The following is a 14,785-nucleotide window of genomic DNA, read 5'->3' as shown; positions in this document are numbered from 1 at the left end:
CTCACTTATTTCCTCTAAAAAAAAAAATTTATTAATATAATTCTGTGTAGATTTTTTTACTTTGGTTAAAATTATCTGGTAAAACATGTCTCAAAAAAACAAAAACAAAAACAAGTAACATTCTTTTCAAATTCCACACAACTGCGTGGGACAATTACATAAAGAATTCACTCTAGTCTCAACTGCTATTTTCCATTGCAAATTAACCTTCATACTATTATTTTTCAAGTTTGTTCTGACACTTGATTTGTTTCAGCGAAACAAGACTTGGTTAAAATAACAAAAGATGTATTTTTACCTACAAACATATGTCATTAACTTTAAATAGATCTTTTTCACTTAAAAACTTAGCCAAAAACTAGTTATTTTCCTTAAACAAGAATCTTCCATTTCAAAATTTTAAATCTTACATTTTAAACGAACTACAACAGTAGAATATTTGTTTAAAGGAGAAAATGTCTTGAGATGTCAGGTTCCCAAACAAGTTAGTTCTTTTCTTCAAATCACCATCCTAACTAGCCTTATAAATTAATAAAGTACACAGTTACAGTGAATCAAGGAAAAGGAAATCATGTACAAACTGGTCTCATTGGTGGGAAATGGGCTTTTCAAAGGAATATATAAATCATTCTCCTAACTCAGTCTATTAAGGAAACCGCTAAAAAGCCCTACAAATCTAACTACTCAATAAATATTCAGTAAATAATTATTCATATTTAGAATATGAAAAACTGCCAATACTATAGTTAAGTTTTAAAAACACAGACTGCAAAAACAAACAAAAACTGTGAATTTGTAAGAAGTAAAAATATATATATACCTATAGATGTATATGGATACACACAACAGTCTCTGGAAAGTTATCTGTTAAAATATCAGCAGTTCACCCCTTCACACCCACTAAGATGGCTATAATCCAAAAGACAGATAACAACAAAGGAGTAGCAACTGCAAAATCTAGAACAATCTTGATTCTTTAGAATGGCAAGTACTTCACTATAGTTGAGGCTTACTCATTTGCCAATTATCAACTACTCACAAACTTCCTTAAGTCTTTCAACAATTTCTTCAATAGCCTGAAACCTCCTAACACAAGCACAATACAAGTAAGTCTTGGCAACGTGGTGATTTCACCATACCATTTCTTTTAATTATCCATTAAAAATAAACAATCCCTAGTAAGCCTCTATGTAACATGCTCATAGGAGAAAAGACAAGTTATAATGCTTTGTTTTGGCTTTTACATTAGATGCACTGGCAAATAATTACTGTTTAATCATTAACAGGAAAAAACAGATTCATTATACAAGAGAATAAAAAGAAAATAAAACGGACAGTTTTTAGAAATCACTCCTTCAATTTAACTGTACAAATTAAATTAATTTTGAGGCTTAAACTATTGTGTTTTCTTTTTTAAAAAAACTGCTTCAACTAACATTCATGCCTACTGAGTAATAAAAATGGTATCATTATTTGTTCAGATTGAAATTAAACAGGAAAGATTACAAAGCATCAATTAAATATAAATAGTAACACAGAGTTCTACGAACTTTTCTTTTAAAGGTTACAAAAAAAACATGATGCTTATTTAGCTATGCTTTGATCTGTACCTGAACATTATTACCATGTTTCTAGGTAACATGAAAGTTTTGTCAATGTTGGGTCCATGGATGGGAAACAGGTACAAATACAAAGATATCCTCTTCCCACACTTTTGTATGTGTATCTCCTTTCCTTGTGTTGAATTCTAATACAGAAGACCAGTTGGTACTATAGTTAAGTCCTATAGGTAAGGAATTAAATTATCTCCTGAAGTACAGTCCTGGTATAATCATCCATAAAAAGCGATCCTTAGACAGGAAACTAGGACCAGTAAAGTGGACCTTAAATAGATCTTACAGGAAAGGTGTCTGACACCCATCTACAGCCTAGACTTAAGGAGACTTGTTGAAAGGAAAGATAACCTCCCTCATATCACAGCAGGCCAGAAACTAGGTAGGACAGTATCCTTTATGAGAGCAGACAGAGAAGGAGTAAACTGTGACTTGCAAACCAGATGACTGACTTAAAAGTCACTCTCTGGCCTCATTACCCTTTTGTCCTTAGAAGTCTTATTTCAATGTTCCTACCTGTTTCAGCTGTGTCTCAGCAAATAAAAGGGAAATGACTGGTTGAGGAGGTAGTTATTTGGGCCAGCATTTTAAGAAAAAGTGGCATTCTGTGAGAACACTAGAGAAATGGAAGAATTGGAGCTCTGAAGTCAAGCCAACCTTCCTAAAGTGGTGGTTTTCCTTCTATTGCCAACCTTGGAAGACTGGGGTTTCATTTTATTAAGAGACCTAGAAAGCTGCTGTACAAGTACCTACAATCAAATGTATTGTGACAAGGTCTGAAGAGATGGGTACTACAGTCAAGAGCCAGCAACTTTTTGTAATGTTTGAAATTTTAATAACAAGTATGTATTATTACTACAGTAAGTAAAATATAAAACAACTTAGTAATAGGCAGGTCAGTCAAAGTACGAATATGCTGATACACCAGAACCACGGAAGTATGAGTCAAAACTGGGTAAGAAATAGATGACCAAAGTTTCTAATCACCTGGACGGAAGAAGAGTTCAAGAGCCAAGCAATAAAGATCAGTCAGAAAGTAGGTCTATGAATAGGTAAACTCAAGAGGTAAGAAAATTAAACCATCAGTCTGAAATTAAAGGCAATTAACCTGATTCCTATGAAAACACACACTTTTCCCCAAGATATTACCCCATTTGTTCTTGTACTTGTGAAAGTACAACATTGCTTTAAAAGAATTTAGTGGCAATACCCTAGAATCCATGAACAAAATAGGTATTTTACTCCTTAATTCTCTGTCAAAACAACTTGGTAGATAAGATCTTCATCTCCCTATGATATCCAGCTTACGTAATGCAAAACTAAAATATTTTAAGTTATTTGTAGAATGTATTAAATACTGTTCTAGCCCTAATTGGTGTGGCTTAGCTGCTTCAACATCATCCCGCAAAGTGAAAGGTTGCTGGTTCAATTCCCGGTCACGGCACATACCTGGGCTACAGCCCATCACAGGCTGGGGTGTGTGCAAAAGGCAACCAATCGATGTTTCTCTTACACAGTGATGTTTCTATCCCTCTCTTTCTCCTTCCCTTCCCCTCTCTCTAAAAATAAATAAATAAAATCTTAATTTAAAAAATAAACATCAGACAGAGAAGTATGGCCCCAAAGAGGGAACAGATCAAGGTTCCAGTGGGAGAACTAAGCAACAAGGAGATAGCCAATATAACAGACGAGGAGACAGCCAACCTAACAGATGTAGAGTTCAAAAAAAAGAAAAAAAAGTTGTTTTAATTCCATGTTCTTAGTTTCCAAAGCAAACCATACACCTTATAAAACTAAAATTACATCTACTTAAGTGACTTTTCATTAACTTTTACTCTATGGCTTACCAGTCTTTCATTAAGAAAACAAGTTTCCTAATCTTCCTCATTTCAAAAAAATGAAGAGAGAATAGGAAGACTCTGGGACATCTCCAAAACTGCCAACATCCGAATCACAGGGATGCCAGAAGGAGAAAAGGAAGAGCAAGAAATTTAAAAGTTATTTGAAAAAATAATGAAGACCTTCCCTAATTTGGCAAAGGAAATAAACATACAAGTCCAGGAAGCACAAAGATTCCCAAACAAGGTGGACCCAAACAGGACCACACCAAGACTAATCATAGTTAAAATGCCAAAGGTTAAAGATAAAGAGAGAATTTTAAAAGCAGCAAGAGAAAAGAAGAGAGTTACTTATAAAGGAGTTCGTATAGGACTATTAGCTGATGTCTCAAAAGAAACTTTGCAGGCAAGAAGGGGCTGGCAAGAAGTATTCAAAGTGATGAAAACCAAGGACCTACAACCAAGATTACTCTATACAGCAAAACTATTATTTAGAATCAAAGGGAAGATAAAGTGCTTCCTAGACAAGGTAAAGCTAAAGGAGTTCATCATCATCATGCCATTATTACATAAAACATTAAAGGAGCTTATTTAAGAAAAAGAAGATCAAAACTATGAACATTCAAATGACAAAAACCTCACAACTACCAACAACTGAATATAAAAAACAAAAACCAACTAAGCAAACAACTAGAACGGGAACATAATCATATGGAGGGTTATCAGCTAGGAGGGGGAGAGGCGGGAATGAGGGAAACAGTACAGGGATTAAGAAGCATAATTGGCAGGTACAAAGTAGACAGGGGGATGTTAAGAGTAGTAAAGGAAATGGAGAAGCCAAAGAACTTATAGGACGACCCATGGACATGATCTAAGGGATGGTAGTTGCTGGAGGGAAGGGGAGTACTGGGCAGAGGTGGAAAAAAGGGGGAAAATTGGGAGAACTGTAACAGCAAAATTAATAAAATATACTTTTAAAAAAGAGTCATTGAGATAATGTATGTGAAAACACTCAATTTTTTTTAATGGAAAAACTGAAGATCAAATCTAATAGTCTCTGCCCTTAAAGCAAATAAATGTAAACTGCAACACATCCAAAGACAGTATCTACTGACTTTACCAATACAATAATATGGAGAGAACAGGTGGCCCTAGTAAAAGAACAAAGAACATGCATAAACCTAAACTTTTTGAAAAACTATGTGCAAAGCTACACACACACACACATCTCCCAAAGAATTCTGAATGTTCTGTAGCATATTATGCAACCAAGTATGATATTTAGGACAAATGTTTTAACTCATAATGTGTGGGAGTGATTTCTTTAAAATATATTTGACTTTTGAATTAAGTCTACAGTTAGCACTGTTCTGTAAGATAAATTTCCTAATATTTACAAATACTATAAAAACTGCATGATAGCCCTAACTGGTATGACTCAGTGGGTTTGCTGCCATCCTGTAGACCAAAGGGTTGCTGGTTCAATTCCTGTTCAGAGCACATGCCTGGGCTGCAGGCCAGGTCCCTGGTTGGGGGAGTGCAAGAGGCAACCTCTGATCAATGTTTCTCCCACACATCAATGTTTCTCTTCCCCTTTCCCTATCTTACCCTCTCTATAAAAATGAATATTTTTTTTAAAAAACTGCATTATAAAAATTATAAGATCCATTGTGTTTGAGGTGGGATGAATAATTCCCCCTCAAATTTACATCCACCAGAACCCCAGAATGTGAACTAATTTGGAAAAAGAGTCTTTACCAACCTAATTAGTTAAGGATCTCAAGGTAAAATCCCCCTGGAGTTAGCATGGGCCCTAAATCCAAGGATTAGTGTTTCTGTAAGAGAAAGGAGAAGCTGTAGGCATAGATACAGAAAAAAAGGCCATATGCAGACAAAGCAGAAATTAGAATTATGCTGCCCCAAATCAAGGAAGTCTAGGGCTACCAGAAACTGGGAGAGGCAAGAATGGATTCCTCTGTAGTCTTCAGAGGAAGCACTGTCCTCCCAGCACCTTGATTTCAGACTTCTAGCCTCCAGAACTGTAAGAGAGTAAATGTCTATTGTTTTAAGCAACCAAGTTTGTGATAATGTTATAGCAGCCCTAGGAAACTAATATAGTGTTAAAGAGCTAACCTGTAGCTAGCTATTACACAATACATTGCACTGTTCTTAAAACATTTGAAAAAGTAAAGATTATTTCTCTAGTACTTACTTATAATAGTGTTTAGCACTCCCTTAAAACTCAGGCTTTATTTCTTTTCTGTTCTTAATCTCTTTGTTCCTATACTCCAAAATAATCAGTATCTATAAAACTGTACATACAACTTTTAAAATCTAGCCTGTTTGAAATTCATTTAAACTTAAGCATCAGTTGTATGAAATATTTCCATATGCAAAATTAATTTTCATTCATCTTTTCAGCAAATAATAGAAAACTTACAGATGTAACTGAAAAAAATCTTACTTTCTGAATAATTCTACAACGGACATTGATAAATATAATAAAAGTGAAATAATCATGAAATTATAAAAGTTACTTTTCCTTCACAATGTAGATTATTGAAATGAGAATTTTAAATGAACAGCCTTCACTTTATGAACAACTTAGTAACCCAAATTATTACTTAAATTCAGCAATAATTAAATAATAGTACATTAGGAGGAGGGAGGTGGGACAGGGGAGAGCAACGGGGAAAAATGGGACAACTGCAACAGAACAATAAAAAAAGAAATTTAAAAAAAATTTTTAACCCAAAGTAAATAAATAACTAAATAGGACATTAAATGTTGTTAATATTTAATTACCTTAGTTTTGACAATAGCGAAGTTTTAGTATTAAGAAATACTAGTCCACCAACACAAAGATTTAGTCAATGGCTTCATTTTTATAACAATTTTTAATAAGGATGATCATCATGTTGGTCACAACAACCTATAGTATACAAATTAACCTACAACTGGGACATAAAATTGTTGCTCAAAAAGTTATTTTTTTAAAGTAGGTTTATAGTTATGAGTACAGGAAACAGTTTATTCTTGTATTGTTATTTATTATTTTTTGTGTTATTTATTTGTATTACAGCTGTAAACCTACATTTAAAAAAAAGATTTTACTTATTTTCAGAGAGAATGGAAGATGGGGAGAGAAACAACAATGTGCCGGTGAAACATCAGTTGGTTGCCTCTCACACCAGCCAGGGCTCAAAAAGTTATTTTGAGAAGTTAGGTTCATTAGGAATTCATTACTTAGATAAAATTTAAAAGGTAAAAGCTTATCCTGAAACCTCACTCCTAGCACACACACACATCACCACTATCTTTTCCCAATATTTCCCTGCCCATTAGTTATCTGTAGATTTCTGGCTCTGCAATATGTCTATGTGACTTGTCACCTCCCACAAAGTCCCCACAGCAAATCAGTGATATGTTTTAATGTACACCGCTATAGAATAGCTGCCTGCAAGACTTACAAAATAGCAAGTTTACTGTCCAAAGTACACAGTCTAGAGTTGAGTCAGAGCTCGCTGATATATCTGAATCCTGTATATCATGCTTAAGACCCCAAGTCCTTAGGAACTTCCTTCCCACACATACCCCAACACTGTCCAGCAGCAACTGCTTCCATTCCATGGATTTCCACTCTTCTTTCTGCTTTGATGTATGTTCAAATCTGTCCTATACATTTTTTAACTCTCTCCGGACCTCACTATTTCTGCAATTCAATTGAAACATGTTTTACTCAGCACTAATCAGCCAGATTAGTCAGGGCACATCAGAGAAGGAAAACTCTGACTCCAAAAAACCTCCGCTGCCTTGCGGCATACCTCTTCAGGGGAAAGGCTAAGGGAGTAAACCCCGACAGAAAATCCGGAGCCGGAGTCCCTAAGGCGGTTTGACGTTGTAGTCAACACCGGCAACTCCTGCGGCGCACCTGAAGCCAAGCTGTATTGACTCCGTCTTTCCCTTGGACCCTTCAGCTGCGAAGAGAGGGGGGGTCTGCTGCATGGGCAACAGCAGACCCTCCATATCACCCTGCCCAGGCTCTGTAGCTTCAGCTTCACTGGAGAGGACACTCCAGCGTCATCGTAAGATGTCGATTCAACACGGGAGGAGACAGATACCGTGTCACTCCCGAGTCGGACTGCACAGCCATTCTCGGCGGTGCAGATAGACTCTTAAGAAGCTACACCATCGTCTCTCTAGACGGACGGCTGCCGCCGCCGACGAATCAGCCAGATACCTCTGGGATATTAAAAAATTAAGTCTTGCCTTGGCTGTTGTGGCTCAGCAGCTTGAGCAACGGTCTGAGAATCAAAAGGTCACTGGTTCAATTACCAGTCAGGGCACATGCCTGGGCTGTGAGCCAGGTCCTCAGTTGGGGGTGTGCAAGAGGCAACCGATTAATGTATCTTTCAATCAATGTATCTCTTGTACATGTTTCTCTCTTACTCCTTCTCCCTGTCTTCCCCTCTCTCGTAAAGTAAATAAATAAAATAATTTTTAAGTCTTTTCATTCTGAAGAGAAAGCATTCCAAGTTTTCCAACCAGATATTCTTACATCTCAATATCAGATGACTCAAACAAATGGTCTTAATCTGCTGCCTCCACTTCCTATCCTGTCTCCTGCTTAAAGTTTTGCAACCTGGTTTACAACACAACATTCTAGCTGACACATTTCTGGAGCAAGGCTCCTTGATACAAATTCTGAAAAGACAGCATGCTGTACTGCAATACAGAGGTCAGGAAAGCCTTCCTCCAGGATTTGCCACTCAACAGCTGTGCAAGCACTCAAAAGTAACAATGGGGGATAAGGGCATTAAGAGGTGTATTGGTTCCTTATTTATAAATTGGATTAAATTAGATCATCGATATGGTAAACTTTCAACTCTAAAATTTTATGAAATGCAAAGATCTTCATTAACTCCACATCTGAATGATCTCTATCTGCTACACTTGACACTGAGAAATATTCCCTTACTTTTTAGGACTATGGATTTCTGAAACAGAAAACTAGCCTTTCATTTAAACACACAGTTAGTTTTTCACGTAAAAAATAAATAAATAAATCCAGAGGGCAGCTAAGACAACCCTACCATAACTCATTAGGTACCCAGATTCTTTCTAGGGTGTGGGCCCTTAACTATATGGTCCAAGTTGGCTGCTGGAGCCCCAGTCTTTATATCAGCATGCCAGTCTCAGGAAAGAGATAAACTAGAAAGGCATACCCTCGTCCTTTAAGAATACTTTTGTGATACTGTGCTCATCATTTCCCCTTACATCCAACTGGCCAGAACTTATTCACACATTTAATATCTTTTAGAAACTTGAAAACAGTCTCTCTTCAGCATAACCAAATATGTATCCAAAAATGAGGGGTCTGATCACGATGGAGAATGGCCATTGGGGAAAACAATGTCTCTCCCAAACTCTTCAACCACTCTTCTTTGGTACTGTTTATTTTCCATCCTATTAACAATGGTGTTCCCCAAAGCTCAGTCCTTGGTCCTCTATTCCTGTCTCTACTCCTGCTTTCTGAGGGCACCCACACAGTGTCATAGCTCTGCCTACTCTAGTGACTTTCAAGTCTTTGTGTCCAGCCCCTACCTGTCCCATCTTTTGAAGTCTTCATTTAGATGGCTATAATATAAAACTTATTATCTTCCGAGTCCAAAAAGGCAAGTAAATAATTTTAAAAGAAAAACATTTCCACCCTGGCTAGTGTGGCTCAGTTGGTTGGGCGTCATCCCACAAAGTGAAGGGTTGCTGGTTCGATTCCCAGTCAGGGCACATGCTCAGGTTGTGGGTTTGGTCCCTTGTCAGGTTGCATACAAAAATGATATTTCTCTCCCTCTCCTTCCCTTCCCCCCTCTCTAAAAATAAATAAATAAAATCTTTAAAAAAAAAGGGAAAGAAAAACATTTTCAATCTTCTCAAGTCATGGTATCAAAAATACTCCAGGTTTGGAATTCTGACTCCTCTTTCCACTTTCCACAAGCCATGGGTTGCAGGCCATAGTGAGCTTCTAAAAAGGAGTGAAATAAATAGTACTACATGAGGCTTATATAGCATATGACCTGGGAGGTGTATTTATTAAACTGGCTTTACACCCTTCAACACTACTGTAATGTTCTAAAGTCACTATCCTAATTATCAAGTCCAGAAGCCTATTTGCTATAGACTGAATGTTTGTGTACCCCCAAAATTCATATGTTGAAACTTAACCCCCAAAGTGATGGTATCTGGAGGTGGGATCAAAATGATGGTATTTGGAGGTGATAAGGGTCATGACGACAGAGCCCTCGTGAATGGGATCAGTGACCTTATAACAGAAACCTCAGAAGACTCCCTTGACCCTTCCACCATGTGACAACGTGGCGAAAAGAGCCATCTATGAGTCAGGAAATGAGCTCTCACGAGACCCTGAATCTGCCTATGCCTTGATCTAGGACTTCCCAAACTCCAGAATTGTGAGCAATAAATGTCTTTTGTTTAAGCCACTCAGTCTATGGTAATTTGTTACTGCAGTCCAAATGGACTAAGACACTATTTTTAGTCATCATTTTACATGACATCTTCAGAGTTTTTTTAAAAAAACTTTTTTAAAGATTGTATTTATTCATTTTTTTTAGACAGAGGAGAAGGGAGGGAGAAAGAAAGGGAGAGAAACATCGATCAGTTCCCTCTCCTCCATGCCACAACCAGGGACAGAACCTGCAATCCAGGCATGTGCCCTGACTGAGATTGAACCAGTGACCTTTCGCTTTGTGGGACAATGCCCAACCAACTGAATCCAGGGTGACATCTTCAGAGCTTTTGACATTTATTCATCATTTCCTCCTTCTCAAAATTCTCTACACCCAGGGTTTCCATGGTACCACACTATCTTGATTCTCTTGCATTACCACTGACCACTCCTATTCAGTTTCCTGGCTGCTATTGCTCTACCTAGCTCTTAAATCTTGAACTTTCTCTAGGTTCAATTCTTAGGGCACTCCTCTTTTCACTCTATACACATTTTGTGAACAACCTCATTTTTTTCTTTATACCGGAAAATCAGCTGGCTATTGGTAATTGCAAATTAAATCCCTAATTTTCACTTCTTTCCTCACCTCCTGACCCATATATCTAAACAACCAAACACCATCTCTTTACCTTGGTTATAGGCAGGCACCTTTAATTCAACACCTCCAGAACTAAGCTCAGCATCTCTTTCCCTCATCCAAATTCACGTCCTCTCTTGAATTCCCCATTTGCATTAACAGTATCATCACTGACCCAACTACCCAGGCTAGAAATTTTGTTGCCCTCAGTTATCCCTTCTTTTATCCCTCATGCCCATTCATTACTAAATTTTGATACTTTGAGTTTTCCAATTATTCTAGAATCCATACCCTCCTTTCCATGCCCACTGTAAAATCTCCTGAGTTTTCTCACATTGGTCTGTCTCCCTCCAGTCCACTGCTTTTCAAGAATCCCTACTTTCAACAAACCTCACTGTCTACAGTCACGATTAAATTCGATAGTCTGATATACAGAGCTTTTCACAATCGCACCCCAAACCACTCCGATATCAAAGCTTACCTCAATTCTCATCTACAGTATACTTCCCTCCATCCCTGCAAGAAGACAGTCACACATTTACATGTTTTTCTCTCCTCCTCTTCCTCCTTTCCACAGGGCAAATGCTTACTTTACCTACATAACTTGGCTTAAATATCACCTATCATAAGAAGTATTCTTTCTCCCTCAGCAAATTGGACCCATCTTCTTCATTTAATGACCATGTTAGAAATAGTCTTACTCTTTACTCATTTATTTTTGTTCTAGCATTAGCACAATGTCTGGGAAGCAATAAATACTTGTCAAATCAATAAATCCCAAATGGTTCTTGACAGTTGGCAACAAATAGCAACCAAGAAATCCCAACTATTTCAATACAGAGTAAAGTATGGAGAGGAAACCCAGGCTAACTATGAATTACAATAATTCAGTAATAACCAATTAACCATTTTTAAAATGTCTCAAACTCTGATATATTGGGTATTGTGCATAAATTGACCTTTTAGCCTATCTCATTTAGACAGCTTAAATAAAACTAATAAAATATCTGAGAAATATTTCAAATGCTTTCTCTAATATACTTATGCAGGTTGATATGAAAATACAAGAACCTCAAATGATTATACTTGACTCCAAGTTAAATATCATCTAGATAAATTGATTAAATTCTAAATGTATTTATGAATAGTAGAAGTAAACAAAAAGGAGAAAGTAAAGGCTTATCAAGGAATTAAACCATATGGTCATTAGTAATTTTGTCTGGACAAATCTCATTAAAAGTAGAAGGGGAGAAAACAAATGGTATTTCCTAATTATTGTGCCATAGTACATATGCAAAACCAGGAAAATAAAGTACTGATTTCAAATTATCAAAATTAAAACTGTCAGAAAAACCAGTGGTTTTCAAGCTATATTCTTCTCAACATGATAGTAGTACTATAAGGACACAAGACTGGAAACAAGTTAAATACACAGGAAGACTGAACAAATAAGTAAATATATTAAGAATAACAGAAGCTGGATTTTTCATTGAAAGAGAAGAATATTACAAATATGAAAAAGGAAAAATATAGGGACCTTGGAATGTTGGGCTGAAACTGGAGTTATTGGTATGAACTCAACTCTTTTCAATATATACAGATATACAGATAATATCGATATAAATGTGTATGCGTGTGTTGATAGATAATTTTCCCAGCGCTGTCCATTAAGAAGGCCTGGGAGCAGTAAAAACCAAACAGCAATAAAAAAACTGACACTGAGATCTTAGCTTCTAAATGTCATTCTCCACTAAAAGGATACAGGGTTCCCTAGAGAAATAAATGGCTGATTCCAGGGCTAAGCAAGGACAACACAGGATAAGACAAGAATATATCTCTGTGCCAAAAAGTAAAGACACTCTCAAAGAATGATGGGAACATGTCATGAGGATACAGCAACCAGCTAAAACGGGCTCTCACTGGCCAAATGAAGGACAATTTGAACATCAAAATAAATAATAACAGACTATAATCCACTAAAAACACAGAAAACCATGAATCATACAGATATGAATAAATAAATCTTAAAAGTTTGATATGGAACAAGATAGTTACATAATTTCCAAGTAATCCTCACAAAAACTATTAATTAACCACTACATATTAACTTTATAGTGAAGAAGCCTGGTAGACATTGTATCAAGTAATCAAAGTGAAAGTCATCAATAATGGGACAAACAGAAATTGTGTACCACCTAATAGGATTCAGTGTGCATCCTATCTATGATATTCCTGCCCAAGTACATAACCTGGATGTGTCTAATCAAAAAAGAATAGACAATTCCAAACTGAGGGCCATTCAACAAAATCACTGCCTTCTAAACTTTAAAGCCATCAAGGTTATGAAAGTCAAGAAAAGATGAAGGAATTGTTCCAGATTAAAGAAGACTGAAGAGACAAATGCAACACATAATTCAAATTGGACCCTTTTGCCAGTAAAAAAAGTAATGGCACAATCAACAAACAAAACTTGAATCACTCAGAGATCTGGATGGACTACTGTATCAATGTTAATTTCCTGATTTTGATTACTGTATTGTGATTGTGTAGGAGAATATATTTGTTTATAGAAAATGCACATAAAGCATTCTGGGGTGACAGGACATCCACAAGGTCAGCAGCTTCCTCTCAGTGGTTCAGAGGGAAAAATTCTTTGCACCAGACTTGTAAGTTTTCTGCAAGTTTGTGATGATTTCCAATTTTGTTTTAAGTGAGAAAAAAACAATGTTGCTAAAAATGAAATTATGTTAAAAAACAAGCTGTGTGATTCTCAATGTTGTTATTCTCCCTAAGAAAGAAACGACAGACTATGCAAAATTACTAGGAAATAATAAATAAAATTTTTGAACCAGAAGATACTTTAACTATATAGTCTAACCCCTTTTCTTAACAGTTGACCTCAATCAAGTCATGAACCAGGTAAAAGATTAAAGAATATAAAAGTTTCCCACTAAACGAGGTTATTAGGAAAAGAACAGTGAAAGGAACAGTGGACCAAGAGTGGGTAGAACAATGGTATTCTGACACTACAAATAACTGTAACCACCAGCAAAGCACCATCTCAGCATTTCCTCTGAAAAATAAAGAGACTGTCAAGCTGAAATCTAAAATTCCTTGTAAAATCGCTACCAGAATTACCCAGAAATAAATGTGCTTGCCCAGTTCAGTTTATACATGATGCTTAGCTATACAGAACAATATACAAATACAAAATAAATGTGTATGTACCCTGAATTCTCTTAAGTTGCAGGGGTTCGTTAATTAAATTAAAATGCAATGCGTTTGTCCAGCTGCTCCTTATGAGTAGAATTTTGAGACAAATCAAAAGAACAATTCAAAGGCTGGTTAAAGTGCAACAAGATCACCTTCTGTAATCTGCTGACTGTCCTTAAAAGAAAGTATTCAGACTCATTCGAAAATGCCCGTCACGCTTGTCCTGAAATAACAGGGTGCATCTCCTAGAAATGTTTGAAAGTGTATGGCTCCTTTCCCCTTCCCCAGTAGCACCACGCGTTCATTGGGGCAGAGATGAGACCGGCCCCCAGGCGCCCGGGGGTGAGGTGGCACCGGACACTCAGCACTTCCTTTTGGAGAGGACAGCCCCCCGCGTCACTCGTTACTCACTCAGGATGCGGGGCAGAAGTTTATCCCGGAGGAACTTAGCACAGTTGGTTCCCGCCCTCCCGCCACGGCGGTCCTGCCCCAATCCCGCCCGCTCAGGGGCGCTGCCCTTGGTACTCAGCCCCCTCCAGAGCGAGGGTCCTGGCACGCAGACTCGCCCCGCGCTGGCCCAGCTGTGCCACCGAGGCCCGGGGAGGACGCGGCCTCTTCCCCTCCCCCTCCCCCTCCTCTCGTGCCGGTCCCACACGCCCACCGCGAAGCCCAGAGGGGCCAAGAAGGCCGGACGCCGACCACCAGCCGGCCGGCCGGGCCCTCCACGCCTCCCAGCCGCGACGCCCGGCCCCGCAGAACCCACTGGACGGCAGCCGGGGGGCGGGGGCGGGGAGGCCCGGGGGCGGTGCCCGCCCCACACCCTTACCTGGCTTCTCGTGGTCGTAGCCTACTACGATGAAGTAGTCAGCCAGCCGAGCCATGGCCGCCGCCGCCGCGCCGGGGAAGCGGGTGCCCGTCGCCGCCCTCGCCGCCGCCGCCCACCGGGCCCGGGAGGGCTCAGCATTTTCCCTGCGGCTGCAGTAGCGGCAGCAGCGGCGCTTCAGCCATGTTTGACAACCGA

General features: G+C 38.2%; 1 protein-coding gene across 2 annotated transcripts in view; it reads right to left on the bottom strand.

Annotated features, from left to right (window-relative positions):
- SBF2 (SET binding factor 2) overlaps positions 1-14,785 on the bottom strand; it is a 412,105-nt gene extending 397,320 nt beyond the window's left edge. For both annotated transcript variants that reach the window (XM_090264085.1, XM_090264092.1), the window contains exon 1: positions 14,591-14,785. In XM_090264085.1, the coding sequence (XP_090120211.1) occupies positions 14,591-14,645 (55 nt within the window). In that variant the 5' untranslated portion in view covers positions 14,646-14,785. The remainder of the gene's footprint in view (positions 1-14,590) is intronic.

Source organism: Furipterus horrens, unplaced genomic scaffold (assembly GCF_987537825.1).
Source record: "Furipterus horrens unplaced genomic scaffold, mFurHor1.1.pri manual_scaffold_2, whole genome shotgun sequence".
Lineage (NCBI taxonomy): Eukaryota > Metazoa > Chordata > Mammalia > Chiroptera > Furipteridae > Furipterus > Furipterus horrens.
The sequence above is the reverse complement of the archived record's forward strand: the minus strand, read 5'-3'. Positions and strand labels throughout refer to the sequence as shown.